The sequence below is a fragment of the Rutilus rutilus genome, assembly GCF_951802725.1.
Source record: "Rutilus rutilus genome assembly, chromosome: 3".
Taxonomy (NCBI): domain Eukaryota; kingdom Metazoa; phylum Chordata; class Actinopteri; order Cypriniformes; family Leuciscidae; genus Rutilus; species Rutilus rutilus.
In genome coordinates, this window is record NC_140211.1 from 6,362,079 (window position 1) to 6,384,137 (window position 22,059).

General features: G+C 38.3%; 1 protein-coding gene across 1 annotated transcript in view; it reads left to right on the top strand.

Annotated features, from left to right (window-relative positions):
- The window catches only part of LOC311287724 (Fc receptor-like protein 5), a 211,413-nt gene that overhangs the window by 131,010 nt on the left and 58,344 nt on the right, over positions 1-22,059 (top strand). Inside the window, exons 9-13 of the mRNA XM_084404752.1 lie at positions 13,312-13,590; positions 13,689-13,973; positions 14,049-14,327; positions 14,416-14,679; positions 18,755-19,006. Coding sequence (XP_084260878.1) covers positions 13,312-13,590; positions 13,689-13,973; positions 14,049-14,327; positions 14,416-14,679; positions 18,755-19,006 — 1,359 coding nt within the window. The remainder of the gene's footprint in view (positions 1-13,311; positions 13,591-13,688; positions 13,974-14,048; positions 14,328-14,415; positions 14,680-18,754; positions 19,007-22,059) is intronic.

Below are 22,059 nucleotides of genomic sequence, written 5' to 3' on the forward strand. Positions count from 1 at the left end.
GTATGCGGCCGATAAATGTGACGTCAAGAGGACGCAGCTTCGACATGAGACACAGATCCATGAAAACAGACGCTGAGAAGCAGCGAGTCGTTCTTCTCCTTTCTTTCAATATGCAATTTACATTCTTACTGCAGATTGTGCAATCATTATTATTTTAAACTTGTAATCTTTAAACAGTTTTAATTTTTATTTTTTTATTACTGATTAAACTATTGAGAAGTATATTACTGTGAACACAAATTATATTGTTTTTGATGGTTTCAATAAATTTAAAAAGAAAGATTGTCTGAACTAAAAACAATCTGTGCTTGTAAAGATTATATGGCTGAATAAGTTTTTTTTTTTTATGTCTGGCCTTTTTTTAACAATTGTTATATGATGATATTTATCATATTTATTATTAAAAAGTTACGATTATCCACTTACTCATCCATAAACTTACCCGTGTCTGTCACATAACCTGTTAAAACTCTGAACTATAACTAATATTGAAATAACGAACTTGAGCGCGCAAAAGACGCGATATGTGAACAGGCCCTAATCTGACTTGAATAACACACCGGTCCCCTTCAACCTACCACCTTGATTCAAGAGTCAGTGCGCACAGCTGTCACAGCCAATGGGAGAATGAATTGCTAGAGAGGAGGGCGGGTCTTGCGCAGGAAGTGAACCAGTTCGCAGTTAGCTTCAGAGTTGCCAACTCTCACGCATTCACACCGTGGGTGCTTCTCAATTCTTATTTGTGCATCCTCGTTTCCTCTCCTCGCTTCCTTTCCTCGCGTCTCAGCTCCGCCCCCTGTAGGATGCGAGGGAAGGCTGCAAGGAAAAGACGCGAGGACGGAGGGATCGAATGAAAGTTTTTTTTATACATTGGAATCCTTGTTCACTCGAGCGTCACTTCATCGCGTCATCAGCAGCGCTCAGAGGATCTGCCCTCATGTTGTTGAAATTTGTTTATTTAAGAAATTCATAATAAATAATAATAAAGAAAGATACCCTGTTTAAATATGTGAGGTGTGTGGTTTATATAAACTGCAAAAGTAAAGTATAAATCAAAATTATTGTGACCGATGTGAAGGGGGAGGAGAATTTATACGTGCGTCACGTTTTAGTCGATAAAACTCTTCCGCATAGGATACACCTGTGTACCCTCGCTCATGACTCCTCTGGAAGCCTCCTCACTCCTCGATCCTCGACCCCTCGCGGTGCAATTAGAGAATAGGTGGGTTTCAGTCACGTGATTACGATGACGCGCGAAGGCGGGGCGATTTCAGATGGAGGGCAGGAAGTAAACACGGAGAATACGTCTATGGAGGAAACCGTTGCGGAGTGTCCATATTGTACCTTTATCCGATTTTTTTGACAGTCCGTTTACACGTTCTTTCAACTCTCTGACCCATATCCGATTCATGCGTTTACACTTGCCATACTATCTGAAACATCGCGCATGCTTAAGGGTTAAATTCTCTTGCACAGATGGACGAACACGAAATATACTTGATACTAGCTCTGCGATGTATGCGAAGTTCGCCAAACATCACCATGATTATGAGGCGAAGGAGGACTAAAAGTGCCATCATTGCACATATGCTTCAGTTATTGTGTGTGAGAGAGATCTCTCAGGACTGGTCGGAGTATATTTTTTAAATATTGGCTTTAACCGCGGAGACGTTGCCTAATGGGGTGGAGTGGCACAATGGATAAGACACATGCCTTTGGTGTGAGAGACCCGGGTTCGAATCCACTGTGAGACACCAATGTGTCCCTGAGCAAGACACTTAACCCCTAGTTGCTCCAGAGGCGTGCGACCTCTGACATATATAGCAATTGTAAGTCGCTTTGGATAAAAGCGTCAGCTAAATGAATAAAAATGTAAAAATGTAAAAAAAAATGTAATGCCTCAGAAAATTCGATCCGCCTGACAGTCGCATTGGCACATATCCGATTTATTTCCACATATGAATGAGGCCTGAAACCGATCTCTAAATATCCGAATGCATGCGTTTTTTGCCTGTTTTCACTGTCATAGAACACATCGGATCTGTGTCACATGAGCAAAAAATCGTTTCACTGACAGTGTAAACGAGACCTAATTAAATGAGCATTTAACGACAACATAATGCTATATAAACACGGACACAAAAAAACACGTTGGCTAGCTAACATACCTCCGACGAAGTGGTCGCTGCAGACATGGGCATTAACAGACTGCTCCTCCCGATCGCAGATGTAACTTACGTTAAAAATCCACTTTTTACGGTGTTGTTCTGTGAACTTTTTACATTTCTCACATTTATGAGTGACAATCTTCGGTACTCTATAAAAACCATTTCCCTTTTCTCGATTAGAACGATTGGAGCAGCCGTAAAATACACAAAACATAGGCATTTTTTCAGACGGCAGATCCTCAGCTATTTCACTTCCTGGCCTCCATCTGAATTTTTTTTTTTTTTTTTTTTTTTATTATTATTTTTATTAATAAATGCACAGATACAAAAAAATAAAAATACAATACATATAGTATATAGATTGCTGTATACAAATAGAGGTTAAGAAAACACAATAAAAAATAAAAAAAGAAAAAGAAAACACATTTAGAGAGGAATATATCAATCTGTCATAATGTTGCTACCTCCATCTGAATTTCGCGCTCTCGCGATGCAGCAGCGTGACGTCACGTGAAACCAACCTATTGAGATGTCCTTCAAGATGGCTGTGCTCGATCGGTTTCCGGGTCATAGGATGGAGGACGGAGGAGAGAGGAGACGAGGAGGGATATTGAGAAGCACCCCGTGAGACACACGCAATTCACCCTTCGCAAAGACCCGCCCCCCTTAGTTACTGTCGCTATGTCCGACAAGCTACACTGCTCTCACGCCACACCATGTTCTCACACGGTGAAAAATACATCGCGGAGCAGAGAGGAGACTGACAACACGCTGACAGACAGGACAGACCAGGTTACTTTTCGGTTACTTTTGATATTAAACATATTAAACAAAGTCTCACCTTTCAAATTTGGTCATTTTTTAAAAGAAATTAAACGATACATACCGTTTTGTGGCTCTTAAATGTGTCTGACAGATCGCTGTAGAGCATAAGTTAAAGCTGCTCGTGAACCGATCATCTCTACCTTCTAGTTCATTTATAGCATCAAATAAACATGAATGAACATAAGAAGGAATGTTGTTTTAAACCGTGGAAAGGCGTCAGTACATTCCGTTTTTCAAGTTCAAATCCTCCCATGTTAATCTGCTATCTCCATAGACAGTAAAAGAAATGGACACAGCGACCCCATTGGAACTCAATTGAGACAAGTGAAGCCCATTTTCAGCGATTTCTTAGCACTTCCTTTCCTGACGCGCAGACTCAAACCGAGCAAAGCGTTACACGGACCACGTGAGCAACCCGTCTGTCTTCTAGTAGCTGTGCCAAGAGAAATCTGAATCATTCCCTTCCGAAACTTGCAGAGACGGAGAGTGTGAGTAGGCGGTGTCCATGAGCTTGGAGCAGGAGCAACTTTTGCTAGGTATTCTGATTAATTATATTGTCATTTTGCCTCGACGTCCTCCCGATTGCCCGCGAGCTTCTCCTCCTGTCCATACGGTAATCTCTCTACTGTGCGACAGAGAGTCGCGTAGGTATGACGCAATCGTTAGCCTACTTTTACTAAAACTGCTTCTACAGGGCCATAACATAAGCTACAAGGTAATGGAGCATTTTATACATTGTCGTGTTTCTTTAGAAATAAATAATGGACCAATGGAGTCTTTAAACGCCTCAGATGTAAAGTTATTCGCTGTCAAAGTGACGCCAAAATGAATGGGAGTCAATGGGATGCTAACTGCAGGTGAAGTTCTGCTACAAGATGTCGGCACCCGGCCGACTTCAACTTCCGGTCGACTTCCTTCCCGCTTGGCTATCTCTCCTGACTGCTTTGTCGGACAAAATGGCGGATGGCGGATTATGATTGGTTAGATCGCCTGTCAATCAAGCTCCCTGCGAAGGGACACTTTTCATACGCTCTCACGACACATCTATTTTCTCACGCACAGAAAAATCGCGAAGCAAAGAGGACACGGAGACCGACAGACTAGACAGAGCAGGTTACTTATGATGTAAAAAAAACTCAGCTCTCAGATTCTGTCACTTTTATTACGAAATTCAAACAGTAAATACCGTTTTGGCGCTTGTAAATGTGACGCGACCACTGATCTATATAGAATGACATTATATAGATCAGTGGACACGACAGATTCCTAGCGGCAGGTGAACCTATCTCTAGCTAGTAAATAAACACGAATGAACAATGTTGAAAGATACAGTAAAATTACCGAAATGTATATTCCTTCATACATAATATCGACCAATCAATGAAACAAATGGGTCAATAAAACAGCTGGAGAACAATTATGTCACATAACATTTAACGTTACCTCAGGAAAGCCATTTGATGAGCATAATATAGGCTATAGCCTAGCACATTAGTTGGCTAGAAAAAAAGAGCTATAGAGAGTATTTTGCTAAATATGTGTTCTATATTACATATTTATTATGTTTTTACTTATATCATTAAATAAAGTTGTTATTATAATAAAAAAACGCATTATATATCTCTCTGTATGTTTACAGCATTAGGTGAGTTGTTTTTTTCTTAAGAAAAATTTATGCCTATCTTGTGTAGCCTACCTAATATTTATTTAAATGAGTCAATATTAAATCAAATCACAATAGGCCTAATTGAATTGAATACCAGAAATTGTACCATGTAGCCTTAACATTGTAACATGTTGTCACCAAGCCTAATAAAATTCAGTTTAGTTACAAAAATGTTTTGACAATCACTATTGTGATGCAATATTTTTTTTACACAAAAAAAAAAAAAAAAAAAAAAAAAACATGAAAAATTAACTTAAGAAATGCACTTTAGCTATCTGTTAGTGAGGTATTCTAGTAGGGCTAGTTCATCAAGGTTTTCAGCCAGTAAACAGGATGGTGTATCGGTCAGGACACAGGAATAAAGACGAGGAGATGTAATTTCTTCTTTTAACTGTATTGAGCTCCAGCAATACTCATCAGAACATTACAATATCCAGTATTGTCATTATAGTCTGATAAAAAAAAACAAATAAATCACCATTAGGTACTGTCATTTAAACAGTTACAGAACTTAAATTACTATGCAACGTAAATAATAAATCCACACACATAATACAAATCAGGATCATCAAACATAAATATCTCAATAAACATTGCTATGCCCCTTTAAACAATCTGCAATTACATAAACGATAATATTACTCTTTGGAGAAATATAAGGAGCTTCACCTCTCTCACTGACCAGTTCACATGAAACTGTATTAAACGGGTTTTACAGAAGGAGCAATGGCGACATCCTCTGGCCAGACAAGGCTACTACACAACAGCGTCCGCACATGGTCTCCTGAGCACGATATTAACTCTTCTTAACTCAATGTTATAAACGTTACTACGTAACTTAGACATCAGAAGGCTCACACCAGTTAACTTATTATTTCCTACAGTGTTTTACAGCATAAACATTGTTCTATCACTATAAATCTCACTCATCACGCTAGGCACATGTTAATGTGTTACACCCCTGAAAAAGGGGAGAAATAATCACAAGAGTGATATGGGTGTTTCCTCACTGAAAACTTTAGTGTTATATTTTGCAACAATAATACATTTTACAAATCAACAGATGTATATCTTTTACAATAATACATTTGACAGATCTACAGCAAATAGTAGTTTTGTAGGGTATATGCTTATTCAAGTCACAACAGCATACTCTATAATTCACTGGAACATATACTCATTTTGTCAATATAACTTTAGCTGTCAATCAAGTACAAAGTAGTTTTAGCTCAATAAACAATAACTACATTTACCAAACATATCAATAAAGTGCTTGAAAGACATTATACAAATAACACAGCAAAATGGATTATTAACTGCGTATCTGTTAATTGACATCAAATGGCGGCTGCTCTCGTTACGAAGCTATTTTTCTCTGTAACCGAGCAGGGGCTCCGCTCACACACGCACATTTTAAACTCTGCAAACTTAACTCTCACTTACTCAAAATGTTACTAAAACACACCTTCAACACTCTTAACATGTGAACTGATTATTACATTTCCTCAACTCAGTTTAATATCTACAACGTACCTGAAAAAGGGGAGAAATAATCACAAGAGTGATATGGGTGTTTCCTCACTGAAAACTTTAGTGTTATGAGGAAAAGACCGCGATTTCCCCGGAGAAAAGGATAGGAAGACAAAAGCAATCAATCACGGGCGCATAGATTAAGATCACTTTGGCGATCACAGATTAACACCTTTTACCCGTAAATTAGGCACTACAAAATGAAGTAATCAATATAACATTTACATATTCCTCTTATGATTGTTAACCTTTGTACGCATGTCAGATTTTAACTTTTTAACACAATTATATGAATTGTATGAAATTATATGAAATCCTTATTACTAGTACTGAACGCATGAGCTTTTTAACCTTAAATATTTTAAGATACTCACATCCTATTAATTTAATAAAACCTTTTAACCCATAACAGTACAGTAAGTATTTTCTTTAACCTGTCACAAATGCACGGTAATTCTACAATATAGAAACACAAACACAACAAAGTGACAGTCACTTACTTTTCGTCATTAACTCAACACATGAATATTGGAAGGTGGATCATTCAGAAGGGACTAAAGAAGCTACACAACACAGGTACGTAGTAGGCTAAACTATGCTGTTGAACTTGAACACGTTTCCGTACCCACTATAACCAACACACTAGCTATACACACTTCCTCTACCGTAACCACTATCACTCCCTCCAGGAAATAAACGACACCACGGTTCTGGTTACTGATGGATTTATTGCTCTTGTCATCCTTTTGTCCGCCATCACATTCACCATCAATGAAATCCACCGTCAAACTACAGTATGACAATATAAAGATAATCACGTTCACATACACTATAAAGAGTTAAATACAAATACACTCGGGAAATACAAACGTAATACACATACCTCGCTGGCTGCACACAACCAAGAGGGAATGAGTTCACTTGAAAATACCCGGTTCAAAAAACAAAAATGAAAAACATCTTCTTTACTTCTTAACTCAAAACACGTGTAACTTTAATCCACACACGGAGAATAATTTCTGACCAAATATGTGTTTTTCCTGTTGCACCTTTAAAAGTGTCAGAGTGCAACGCAAAATGTACTTTAGTTCCTAGTTAAACTAAACACTCAATATTCATGAATGGATTAAACAAATATAACAAAAACATGTTAAATAACAGAAATAATATGTATGGCAGTTATAACCACAGAAGAAGAGTCTTAAAGCGGCAGGCACCCAGAAATGTCAGAGCCTTTTATACACTATGGTTAAATAAATGTTCAGTAATATCATCCACAGATTTTTCACTATATTGTTGATATGACAACTAGTAAGGCCACATCCACACCAAACCAGAGTTTCCTGATCCAATCTTTAAAAAAAAAACTTTAAAAAAACGTAATCACGACGTCCTCTAAAGAAATATTTTTATATTGCGTACGCACGAAACCACCGAAACCGACCAGAGAATGTCTAATATGAAGAGAATTGGCACTCTCTTGTTACTTCCGGTTTCTGGACTGGCTGCAGTAACACATCTCTGTCCATGCGGGGGCGCTCGCAGGCGAGTGCAGAATGAATGGAGGTCTATGGCGCTATACCCATCAAAATCCACTTTTCTCAGGATATAATTTTTTTTCTATTAATTTGAATGTTGTATTCGAAAGGAGATGCAAAGAAATTACACATTGCTGGGTGTTCGATTTTTTAGAGTCACTTATTTGCTTTAAAAAGTCTTTTAAAGTGTCAATGACGTCATACACATCGTACGACCAGAGATACTGCTTTACGGCAATCCTTTACGGCAAAGCTGCTTTGGTGCTTTCGCGCTCTGCACTTTCTTTTCTCTCGAGGCATCGACAACACACGTAAATACACGTGCTAGAAGAGTTTTTGTTTTGTTTGTTTCTGGTCCTGCTTCGGATGTCACGATGCCATCAAGCGGTATCTCTGGTCGTAATCAGTCCTTCACTGACCAATCAGCGTTCATTAGCAGAATGCTAGCTTGTTATGGGCAACAACAACTCAACCTGTAAGAAATCGAAAGGACATAAGTAGTCGTTCATTCAACTTTCGACCTATAACCCATGTTGAACTTGCAAAACCTACAATCGTATCTGAGATTTCTCAACGGCAATCGGGTGAAAGAGACAAATTTAGCCGTCTAGCCCCATTGACTCCCATTCATTCTGCACTCATGGGCGATCGCCCCCAGTGGAACTCTGGTGGAACTACAACCAAAATTCGGTACAATAGGACTTAATAGGGAGTGGGCAGGCTCTCCGTAGACGGGCTCTGAACCGACTCAAAACGATGTAGTTCACATGCCAGACCAGTGTGTGGCGCTGTAATTCTGCCACAGAGATACACTAAAAACGGAGAAGACTCGGAGCGTGTGCGTAAACCTTGTGCGCTGTATACAATAACAATAGGCTCAGTAGTTTCTTCTTTATTTTATTTATTTATTTATTTTTACTAATAACTTTATTGAACAATATAAACAACCAGGTACAAAATATGAAATGTCTTAATCAGACAACAGACAAGCATCATAGCATTAGAAATAAAATATAAAGAAATAAAATAAAGAAATAAAACAAAAATACATTCAGAACAAAAGCTCACGTTTCCAAAGACAGATATTGCCCTCTTGGCTTTCCATAGTCCCGTGTGCAATCCCCTTAAGCTGAAGGCGCAGTGTGTTGAATGTGGAGAAATTTTGTCAAATGAGGCGCTAAAACCATCAAAGCTGCAGAGACATGAACTCAAAACACCCTGTGTTGGGAAGCCAAAAGAATATTGTTTTAAACATGTTAATATCGCTAACTGTATTTGATAAATTATACTTACAGTAGGCTATGTAAATTGGGGTGAATGAACTTTGTTGAACATTTCTGCTAATGAATAGAGAGAATGTTCCCCTCTTGTGTGTCTGACCTGTTGTTACAGGTGTGTTAGCCTGTTATTGTTACTGAGTAAACCTGACAAGTGTTTTTATATAAGGGCAGTTTTCATCTATAGCTGACTTGAGTCTGTTACAGTGGCATAACAGATTAACAGCAGAGAATATCATTGCACTTTCTGAATTCTCTGTTATTCTGTGTTCATACTATCATATTTGGAAAGGTGATCCTCAGAATGTGTTTAATCAGTCATTAATGGGCCATGAGTTGCAGAAGGTTGAGAACCGCTGTATTAGATTACATTTAGCACTAGTGCTTATTCTTGAGCTACTAGTGTGAGCAAGTGCTCTTTCTGTGGTGAGTTTGAGAGGGACTGACTCATGACGGTCAAGGGAACACTGTGGTGACTAGTTCAGATTACTGGTCTGGATTGGTACAGATTACTGGTCTGGTGTCCTCAGATAATCCACAGTATATGAAAACCCACAGAAGAATACTGACCGTCATGGGGAAATCTCAGTCAAAATAAGATTTTAATTCATTTTACTCTAATTCATTTTATAACTATATCATTTATCTCTTTTAATTCCTTTTATAACTGTTTTAATTTCCCCTGCTTTTAGTTTGTGTCTATTTTATGCAAAGCTCTATGAATTGCTATAATGCGATTATTATAATTCCTTTCTATGAAAAGTTTTTGAATAACTGTTTGAATTTTCCTTGCTTTTATTTTGTGATTATTTGTATTCCTCTCTATGTAAAGCACTTTGAATTGCCATAGTTTATGAAATGTGCTATATAAATAAACCTGCCTTGCCTAGTACTTATTCTTTAGCTAGTGCTTATTTAGGTACTAGTGCACGTGATAGTCTGTCACAAAGTTGCATGAGTAAATATATCTGCAATATTATATTACACATGCAGTACCATATCTGATCACATATACATCTATATATTATGAAGTGTATTACTGAATATTAAATTTCATACATTATGATATATTAGTAAATATATTGTCACTTTTTTCAATATATGAAAAGCAATAATTCTTTATGTATTATTCAATATATTGTAATATATTAACACAATATATTATTCTTTATATGTTCAAAGATACTGTTAAACCATTTCATACATTGATCATTCATATATAGGGGAATATATTTTCTTTCCATAAGGGTCTGGAGATTAATGAAACCATCAGTGCAGCAAACAAGCTTGGAGACTTGATCATCTGTCCTCATAACACTGTTTGAGTCTCTTAGTTTGTGTTTCTGTCTTTCTTCTCAGGTTTACCCACATCTACAGTGACTGTGACACCAGACAGATCTGTATTCACTGGAGAAACAGTCAATCTGAAGTGTGTGATAAACTCTTATTACAACTGGAGATATGAGTGGTATAAAGACAGTGTAATATTACAGACGTCTGATTATCGTTACACTGTAAACAGAGACACTCTCACTATCAGAGGAGCTACTGAGTCTGATCAGGGTCAGTACAGGTGTAAAGGACAGAGAGATGGAAGACCAAACTCATCAACATCAAGCTCTCTTTCTCTCTCTGTGAAGGGTGAGTTCAACATCACTGTCCTCTTAAACTCTCTCTACATGATCATGATCACACAACCAATCGAGACACTGCAGGGTCACATGACCCACAGGTGGGATGTTTGCCATTATATATTTTAAACAATAATATTTTAGTAAAAAGCTAAAGTAATATTGACAAACTATATATTCATCATTTTAAAATAAATGACAGAGGAGCAGTAATTTATCAATTTGCAACTAGAATATTTAAGACTCATTAGGCGTGTTCAGGCCTTTATTTTGAAATTAAATTTTTTTTAAAAAATCATGAAAGATTGGTAGAAACTCCTTTTCATGCCAACAGTTCAAAAGATAAAACTAATTACATTTTTATGAGGAAAAAAGGTCTGAAAAGGTTTTAAATATAATGAAACAAATGATGGATTATTGATTTGTGATGCGGCGCGAGCTGTAACGCACATACGTGTTTTTTATGTGTTTCTTAGAGGTTGAATTCAAATCAAATACTGCTAAACCACCCATACTACTTCTCAATAGATGTCTATTTCATAAATTGTATGAAAATTATGGAAATATATTGTTCAGATGATCTGAATCAGATCACTCTAAACATGTATGGAAATGGAGGTGTCCTTATATGGTCATTAACAGAGCTTGGCTTATAACTGTATCTTTTATCTCTTTTAATTGCTTTCTGTTTTAATTTCCCCTGCTTTTATTTTGTGTTTATTTTCTATGCAAAGCTCTATGAATTGCTATAGTGTGATTATTATAATTCCTTTCTATGTAAAGCTTTTGAATAACTGTTTGAATTTTCCTTTACTTTTATTTTGTGATTATTTGTATTCCTCTCTATGTAAAGCACTTTGAATTGCTATAGTTTATGAAATGTGCTTTATAAATAAACCTGCCTTGCCTAGTGCTTATTCTTTAGCTAGTGCTTATTTAGGCACTAGTGCACGTGATAGTCTGTCACAAAGTTGCACGAGTAAATATATCTGCAATATTATATTACACATGCAGTACCATATCTGATCTCATATACAGTATATCTATATATTATGAAGTGTATTACTGAATATTAAATTCCATACATTATGATATATTAGTAAATATATTGTCACTTTTATTCAATATTTGAAAAGCAATAATTCTTTATGTATTATTCAATATATTGTAATATATTAACACAATATATTATTCTTTATATGTTCAAAGATACTGTTAAACCATTTCATACATTGATCATTCATATATAGGGGAATATATTTTCTTTCCATAAGGGTCTGGAGATTAATGAAACCATCAGTGCAGCAAACAAGCTTGGAGACTTGATCATCTGTCCTCATAACACTGTTTGAGTCTCTTAGTTTGTGTTTCTGTCTTTCTTCTCAGGTTTACCCACATCTACAGTGACTGTGACACCAGTCAGTCCTGTATTCACTGGAGAAACAGTCAATCTGAAGTGTGAGATAAAGTCTAATCACAGTAACTGGAGATATGAGTGGTATAAAGACAGTGTAATATTACAGACGTCTGATCGTTACACTGTAAACGGAGACACTCTCACTATCAGAGGAGCTACTGAGTCTGATCAGGGTCAGTACTGGTGTAAAGGACAGAGAGATGGAAGACCAAACTCATCAACATCAAGCTCTCTTTATCTCTCAGTGAAGGGTGAGTTGAACATCATTGTCCTCTTAAACTCTCTCTACATGATCATGATCACACAACCAATCGAGACACTGCAGGGTCACATGACCCACAGGTGGGACATTTGTCATTATATATTTTAAACAATATTTTTGTAAAAACCTAAAGTAATATTGACAAACTATATATCATTTAAAAGCTTGCTGACTAATTTTTTTAAAATAAATGACAGAGGAGCAGTAATTTATCAATTAGCAACTAGAATATTTAAGACTCATTAGGCGTGTTCAGGCCTTTATTTTGAAATTCAAAATTTTAGAAAAATCATGAAAGATTGGTAGAAACTCCTTTTCATGCCAACAGTTCAAAAGATAAAACTAATTACATTTTTATGAGGAAAAAAGGTCTGAAAAGGTTTTAAATATAATGAAACAAATGATTGATTCTTGATTTGTGATGCGGCGCGAGCTATAACGCACATACGTGTTTTCTATGCATTTATTAGAGGTTGAATTCAAATAAAATACTGCTAAACCACCCATACTACTTCTCAATAGATGTCTATTTCATAAATTGTATGATAATTATGGAAATATATGGTTCAGATCACTCTAAACATATATGGAAATGGAGGCGTCCTTGGTCCTTAACAGAGCTTGGCTGTCCTCTAGTGAAAAGGTTTGGTACTGCGACCAAACTAAATACAATTTCATAAACTTGTTTCACTTTCATAATTTTTCACTTCTACAATAATCTTCCAAATGTCTTCTTTAAAACTAGAGCAGTCATAGGTCTATGTTTCAAAGCATTCTTGAATTACAACTATTTAAATTTGGATAGTGATGTTCATGTCTGTGTGATAAAAGAGGGGTGACAGTGAAGGGGTAATGTGTAGCTCAACTCTTTTCTTATGCACTTCTGTATCAGCCACATCTGTGCCAATAAGAAGACTGAAGCAATTATTATTTTAGTAATTTAAATGCTCATTTATTTGACTCTCGAGGATCTGAATCTGTTGTTGTTCTCCTGCAGATCTAAAGCCGAAGCCTGAACTCACATCAGATCCTGCAGGAGCTGCACTGACTGGAAACACAGTGACTTTGACCTGTCGCATGGATCCGTCCACTGGAAACTGGGACTCTTACTGGTACAAACACACACTGAACCCTGAGACAGAGAAGAATAAAACAAACCCCTACAACCTGAAGATTGATTCAGTGTCTGATGGAGGTCAGTACTGGTGTAGAGCTGGAAGAGGGAAACCAGTCTATTACACACAATACAGTGATGCACTGTGGGTAAATGTTACAGGTGAGAGAGACTGTAGTGTGTGATGCAACAAATACAGATCAGAGACAATATCTACACAACTTCTGAAACTATAAGTGCAATAATCTGTGTTTGTACAGTGTTTCCTAAAGCTGTGGTGACGGTACGACCTGATGAACGAGTGTTTAGAGGAGAAACAGTCTCTCTCAGATGTGATATAAAGTGGGGAGGAGACGCTGAGTGGACATACAGATGGGAAATAGAGGGAACCAACAACCAATATAAAAACTCTGTCAGCCGAACCACAACACAAGAGTTGAACATCAGCAGTGTTGATCTCTCTCACAGCGGTAAATACACCTGTACAGGAGAGATACACACTCAAAGCTCTCAGCGCAGTGATGCTGTTACACTGACTGTCTCAGGTGAGTGTGTGTTTGTTGTGATCAGCTTCTCCATCAGTTTCTCTACGGCTCTGTAACTCGTGATGTTTTGTTCAGCTGAAGCTCAGGCATCAGTGCGAGTGTCTCCACAGCCGTGGCTGACTGAAGGAGAATCAGTGACTCTGACCTGTGAGGTTTCAGGCTCCTCTAAAGGCTGGACGTTCAGCTGGTTCAGAGATCATGATCATCTGTCAGACAGCAGCAGAGGAGCTGGAGGATCTTACACTCTCAGTCCTGCTGCTCTACAGCACACAGGAGTTTATATGTGCAGAGCAGAGAGAGGACGACCAGCCTATTACACACACAACAGCAGCTCACAGACACTGTGGATCACTGGTGAGGGTTTATGCTTGTGCTCATCCGGATCTGTGTTTCACTGCAGTCTCTGTGCTGTCAGTTTTGATGGAGATTTTCCTCTTTTCAGGAGTTTCTGCTTCAGTGTCTCTGGTCATCAACGCCAGCAGAAGTCAACACTTCTCATCTGACTCTCTCTCTCTGAGCTGTGAGGATCAGAGTAACTCTACTGGATGGACAGTGAGAAGATACACAGACAAAGACACACAAACTTGTGCAAAACAAACAGGATCTCGATGTGTAATGGACTCTCTCAGCACATCTGACACTGGAGTGTACTGGTGTGAGTCTGAATCTGGAGAGAAACGGCGTCCTCGAAACATCACTGTACATGGTGAGTCCGGTTTATAATCATGACATCTACTAGTCTAATGTTATAACCTAAATTATAATTACAGTCTAAAGACATTTTCCACTAATTGTTTCCTGTACAGCTGATGACAGACTGACTTCTGTTCAGTTATTTGAATGAGTTTCTCCATACATATCTATTTGTGAGTTTGCATGGCCATTCAATCTTAAAATAGTTAATAGTAAATGAACTTGGCTTGCTGTCCTCAAAGGAGGCTCGATCTAAACCCTCTATGACAGGACAGCGCAGAGGGAGAATAAGAGAAATAGAGGAGGAGATGGGGAGGAGGAGGGATGCTCGAAGAATTGTCGCTGCCTACAGTACAGGTCAAAAGATTGGAAACATTACAGAATAAGTTTCTTCTGCTCATCAAGCCTGCATTTATTTGATCAAAAATACAGATTTAAAAAAAAAAAAAAAAAAAAATATATATATATATATATATATATATATATATATATATATATATATATATATATATATATATATATATATATTGTGATATATTATAACAATTAAATTATTAAAATATTATACTTTAAATTATTTATTTCTGTGATCAAAGCTGAATTTTCAGGATCATTACTCCAGTCTATCACATGATCCTTTAGAAATCATTCTAATATGAAGATTCATTATCAAAGTTGGAAACAGTTCTGCTGCTTAATATTTTAATATTTTCATAACCTGTGATACTTTTTTAGGATACTTTGATGAATAAAAAGTTAAATATATATATATATATATATATATATATTTAAAAAAAAAATAGAAATCTTCTTTAACAACAATATACACTACTGGTCAGTAATTTGGGGTCAGTCATTTTTTTTTCTTTCTTATTTTGAAATAAATCAATACTTTTATTCAGCAAGGATGTGTTAAATTGATAAAAAGTGATAGTATAGAAGATTTATATTATTAGAATTTTTTTTTGTTTTGTTTTTTTTTGAATAAATGCAGTTCTTTATAACCTTTTATTCATCAAATATATTAGGCAGCAGAACTGTTTCCAACACTCATAATAAATCAGAATATTAGAATGATTTCTAAAGGATCATGTGATAGACTGGATGTCACATGTGACACTGAAGACTGGAGTAATGATCCTGAAAATTCAGCTTTGCATCACAGGAATAAATTATTTTTTAAAGTATATTCAAATAGAAAACTATTATTTTAAGTTGTAATAATATTTCACAATATTACTGTTTTTTTTTTTTTTTTTTTTTTTGATCAAATAAACACAGCCTTGATGAGCATTAGAGACTTCTTTCAAAAATATAAAAATTCCAAACTTTTGACCTGTACTGTATACGCTCATAATGATGATTGACAGGACTGAATGTTTAGGGCTCCTCCGTTTTGGAACTTCATTTATTGTGATGTTACATGAACATGCTCTTAAATACCACATATAAACAAAGCAAAATGTGACTGGTCACTTTTCACATTCATCAGACAGTTTCTTACCATATAAATAGGCAGATTAAACTGCAAAATGGACGTGTTTATGCCAGTGGTTAAAAATCTGATACACAATCAACAAACTCTCATGACAATTTGTAACTATTTTAAATTTTGTCAAATTGGTGACTTGTTAGGGTCCGGGTGAGGAAGGAGACAAGCCAAGCGAAGTACCAAAATAACAAAGGTTTATTTAACAGGAGAAAACTCAAAACAAACAAGAAACAGTGTGCTGGTGCACAAACAATAACCGACACAGACATGAGTAAGAAGGGGAACTAAATACACACAGATGAACACAAGACAGGTGATGCAGATAATGATGATGATGAACAGGTGGGTAATGAAGGGAGTGAGTTCAGGTGTGGAAACAAGGAGGATTCTGGGAACTGTAGTGAAGACAAGACGATGACAGACGGTGAATGTGAAATTACTCCCCCCTCCCCGAAGGCGCGTCTTCGCGCTGTAAAATATCCTAAGGGGTGGGAGGGTGGGCGCCCTGGAGGCAGATGAAGGCGTGGTTGCCCAGGACAGGAAGCCTCCAGGGCGGAGCTGGCTGCTCGGGGAACCAGAGTAGAGCAGGCTGTGGGCGTGGCCACGGCGGAGCTGTCGGACCCTTGGGCATCCATAGCGGAGAAGACCCCGGAGGCAGATGAAGGCATGGTTGCCCAAGACAAGAAGCCTCCAGGGCGGAGCTGGCTGCTCGGGAACCAGAGTAGAGCAGGCTGTGGGCGTGGCCACGGCGGAGCTGTCGGACCCTTCGGGCAGCCATGGTGGTGCGGACCCTTCATGTGGCCATGGCGGTGCGGACCCTTCAGGTGGCCATGGCGGAGAAGCCCCTCGGGTGACCGTGGCCCCTCGAGTGGCCAGGACGGAGCTCTATGGCCCCCCCAAAAAAATATTTGGGGAAAGTCCCGGGTTTTAACACTGGACAGGAAGAGGCAGGGGGCGAAAGTGGCTCTGGGCTGGACAGGACCAGTGATGAAGGCGGCTCTGGGCTGGACAGGACCAGCCGCGAAGAGGGCTCTGAGCTGGACAGGAACAGCGGTGAAAACGCCTTTGGGAAGACTGGCTCTGGCTCTTGCTCGAAGACTGGCTCTGGCTCTTGCTCGACCGGGCAGTCGACCCCCCGACTCGGAACAAGACTCGGAACTAGATTCGGAACTGGACTCGGAACTGGATCTGGCCTCTCTGGGCCAACAACTGTCTCAGGCTCGGCGGGCATGACGCGAACTGCCTTATCTTCGGCAGATCTGGCGTGAAGTGCGGGCTCGGCTGGACTCGGAAATGGACTCAGAACTGGATCTGGCCTCTCTGGGCCAACAACTGTCTCAGGCTCGGCGGGCATGACGCGAACTGCCTTGGCTTCGGCAGATCTGACGTGAAGTGCGGGCTCGGCTGGACTCGGAACTGGACTTGAAACTGGAACTGGATCTGGCCTCTCTGGGCCAACCACTGTCTCAGGCTCGGCGGGTATGACGCTCTCAATCTCAGGCGCGGCGGGCATGACGCGAACTGCCTTATCTTCGGCAGATCTGGCGTGAAGTGCGGGCTCGGCTGGACTGACGTGAAGTGCAAGCGCGGCTGGACTGGCATGATGCAACAGATCGCGGCTATCCTGAGCCAAAGCCGCGACCTGTCCAGTGAGCTCCCAGCTCATGATGTGGTCAGTTATTCTGTTAGGGTCCGGGTGAGGAAGGAGACAAGCCAAGCGAAGTACCAAAATAACAAAGGTTTATTTAACTGGAGAAAACTCAAAACAAACAAGAAACAGTGTGCTGGTGCACAAACAATAACCGACACAGACATGAGTAAGAAGGGGAACTAAATACACACAGATGAACACAAGACAGGTGATGCAGATAATGATGATGATGAACAGGTGGGTAATGAAGGGAGTGAGTTCAGGTGTGGAAACAAGGAGGATTCTGGGAACTGTAGTGAAGACAAGACGATGACAGACGGTGAATGTGACATGACTAATGTGTATGAATTTGTACAATCTCATTAGTATAATGTTTTTGTGCCCCACTGATGGTTGGGTTTAAAGGTGGACCTTGATGCTTATTAACAGCATCCAAAAGCCACATAGAGGCTATAGAGGAATAATCCTTTGCGACTCGTTTACAGTCGGTCGTCATTTCCATCAAAAAGACTGATGAACTTAGCTTGCTTTTGATTTTATTTTGATAAGCTATAAAGCTTGATATGGCATTCAAACCGATGCAATACGGTCAACAGAAAGTTTGCTCCCGCTACTCGCCTCTTCCAACACTCTCAAACAATCCACCATAAAGACAGCAGAAGTGATCCGCTGTGCCCATGTGACACTGAATAACCAATAAGAAATAACAAAGAATGAACGCTCCTAATGCTTACTTTTTTCAACAACAACGGTTTAAACAAAACAATCGGTTACTCATAAAATAGTTGCGTTTTCTCATGAGATTTAGTAAAACTACACGACACTAGTATAAGAAAGCTTTAGAGGTATAAAGTACAATTCATAATATCAGTATTTTTCTTATGATTTGGTTTGCTATATTCTTATTATTTACAGCATTAAACACAAATTTTCTTGTGTTTGTAGACGGTGAGGTGATTCTGGAGAGTTCTGTTGATCCTGTGATTGAGGGAGAGACTCTGACTCTACACTGTTTACATCGATCTACAAACTCCCCGATCCTCAGCGCTGATTTCTATAAAGACGGATCACTGATCCAGAATCAGACGACAGGAGAGATGAGCATCACTACTGTCTCAAAGTCATGTGAGGGTTTCTACTACTGTAAAACAGAGAGAGGACAGTCACTCCACAGCTGGGTCTCAGTCAGAGTCAGAGGTCAGTGACGATCAGTGATGATATTATTGTAATATGATCATACAGGATCACGTCACTCACGGACAGATCTGTGTGTTTGTCATGTTCTTCAGTCTCAACAGCTTCATCTTCTCTTCTGGTCATTGGTGTGTCTGTAGGATTGAGTGTTTGCTTGTTGTTCTTCATCTCACTGGTTCTGCTGTGGAGACACAAACACAAGAAAGGTGTGGAGCAGTTCATCACATGTTATGAATTATTAAACCACATGAACAGCAACAAATGGAAGATACAGTTTCTGAAGCCTAGAGAGTCACTGCATGTTTATTAATAAATGAGCAGTTAATGCATGTAATCAGATTATATGTGAGTGACAAAACTCTTACTGTGACCATAATGATCTTTGTCTCTATTGTAGATCAGCCCTGTAACATTCAACAGACATCAGTCCCGAATCCATCTGGAGAATCTCAAGCGTTAAACTCTCCTCTGCAGTCTGGTCAGATGCAATAACAAATGATTTATATTTATTTATTAATGTTTTTTCCCCCCTTTTTAGACTGCCTTGCTTTTAAACTTTCTCCTTCTTTGCTGTCCAGCAGATTCTGATCACATTTATGATGATGTGACTCCAGTGAATAGTGGAAATAAAGGTTGAGTCTTAAAAATTATTATAAAATATCTACACATGCATCATGAAAAAATCAACAATAATCATTAAATCTGTGATTGACTTGTTCCTTGTTGTTGTTTTTTCAGACGTCACAAATTCAGAGGTCACTGTTAAGAAAAACATATCTGCGGATAAAGGTTAAAAACCCTCTTCAATAGAGTCATTAACCAATAACATTTATGCAATTTTAGTTAAATATAAAAATAGAATTTTTTTTCTTCTAATTAACTAATTATATTTTTCTTGACAAAATCATAATGTGATGTACTCAGAAGTTGGAGCAAAAGTAAAGAAAAGCAAAGGTGAGATCCTGTTTTTCCTGAAGTACAGCATATTTCCAGCATATTCTGAATAATCTGATTTATTTTCTGTTCTGTATTAGATATTAATACTGCAGGACCCAGTGATTTGACTTACGCACAGATCAATATACAGGACAAAAAGAAAAGCAAGAGCAAAGGTAAACGCTCAACAAACTGCATCTAAACACAACTGTCTGAATGAATCATCACACTAATGATTATATATTATCAGACAAAGAGAACAATTTACTATCATTAACAGAACTGATAAAGACCTTCATTTTGGAAATGTAACAACAGTCTCAACAATCAGATATTTACTGAACCTGCTAATAAATGTCCATTGTGGTTTGAGAGGTTCTGTTCTCTCTTGATATAATCATGGATTATCAGTTATTATTGTAGTTGCAGATGTAAAGCGTGTGTTTATTCTCTGTTTCTCTTGTTCACTGTCAGGGAAGAGCAGCGAGTCTGGAGACACTTTATACTCTGAACTGAAGAACAACACAGATAGAGGTGAGAGAAACAGAGTCAAGCTTCATCACTGTTAAAGTTGAACTATTAAACATCAACAGATCAGAATGATTCATAAAGTCATGTGGATCATTGAGGAAGTGTGAAAATCTCATCATAACATTTGTGTTCTTCAGGTGCCGATGCTGGAGTCGGTGATGCAACATATGCTCAAGTTTTAAAGAAGAAAGGTCACAAAACCAATAAAACACGTAAGATTTTTTGTTGCAAGGATTTTACAGTCACTGATGAGAAGTTCACAATTTGCACTTTCACAATATAAATCTGTTTTTAGTGATTCCTTTCAGTTATTTGTGAGGATCAGGTTCATTGTGATCTTAAAGCTGTAAATCATCAACAGCATGAGCTCAAATCAGAGCTTTTTATTGTCCACGTTTCCCAGATAACTGGAACGTTCTTATAACTTTAGCTATTTTTCTGACAAGGTTCCTAACTTTTCTCCTTAATTTATTAAGGATCACTAATTATCTGGGTTAAACATGTCTTACGGTTGGATGTTACACAGTAAAATCCCCTGTGTTTAATGAACAGCTCTGAGTGAGCATTAGTGATGACACCTGATGTTAAAGGTGGGAAAGCCGTTTTTGAAATACGCTGTTGGCCAATGTTGATGTTTGAAATCAACCCAAACAAACACACCCCTTCATCATTGCTCCGCCTCCAAAACTCCGCCTCCAATCCTAACAGCCCGAGTCGATCTCGAACCCCGATCCCCTGCAAGCGAGGCGAGTGCACTAACAATGACTGTATAAACTGCATTCACTAGCAGTCGTCAGCGTGACTCTAACAAGCTGACCTCCTTTACACATGCAATCCAAGAGTAGAAGTTTTTTTTTTTTTCATCATAGCAGAAGCGCAAAAAAATAATGCTTACTGAAAAATAAAGCGAATCAAAACATGGGCCCGATTTTAACGATCTGAAATGCAAGTATCAACTGTAACAATATTAGCTCAAAGGGGAAATATTAATAATCCATAATGACCAATTATGATTAATTATTAATTTTGGGTCAGTTAATTAGATTAAAGGGATAGTTCACCCAAAAATGAAAATTCTGTCAGTAATTACTCACCCTCATGTTGTTCCATCCCCGTAAGACCTTTGTTCATCTACGGAACACAAATTAAGATATTTTTGATTAATTCTGAGAGCTGGATCACTCCTCCATAGGCTTCTAAGGGACTGAAACTTGCTGGCCCAGAAAAGTTATTAAAGAGATCGTTAATATAGTTCAAGTGACTCCAGTGGCTGTGTGCTGCCCCTCCAACCAAAAGAGAATCGAGACAACCCTACCCCTTCACGGGAACGCGCAAAACGGAGGGGTCAAGGGCAAGGGGTGAACTGAGATTGAGCCTAAGTCTGCAATAGTGCACTGTTCTGTACAGCCTTGTAATTCATTGTATTTTTCAAAAATCTAATTTTCTATTCAGTGCAATATCAGTACAGGGTTTTATAAATACAGAGGTCCCAAAAGTGCATCCCAAAGTGTCCCAAAGAACATCTGTGTTAAATAGGAATCCATTGTAATAAAGTTATTCTCATTATGGGCACAGTATGCAATAGGCTA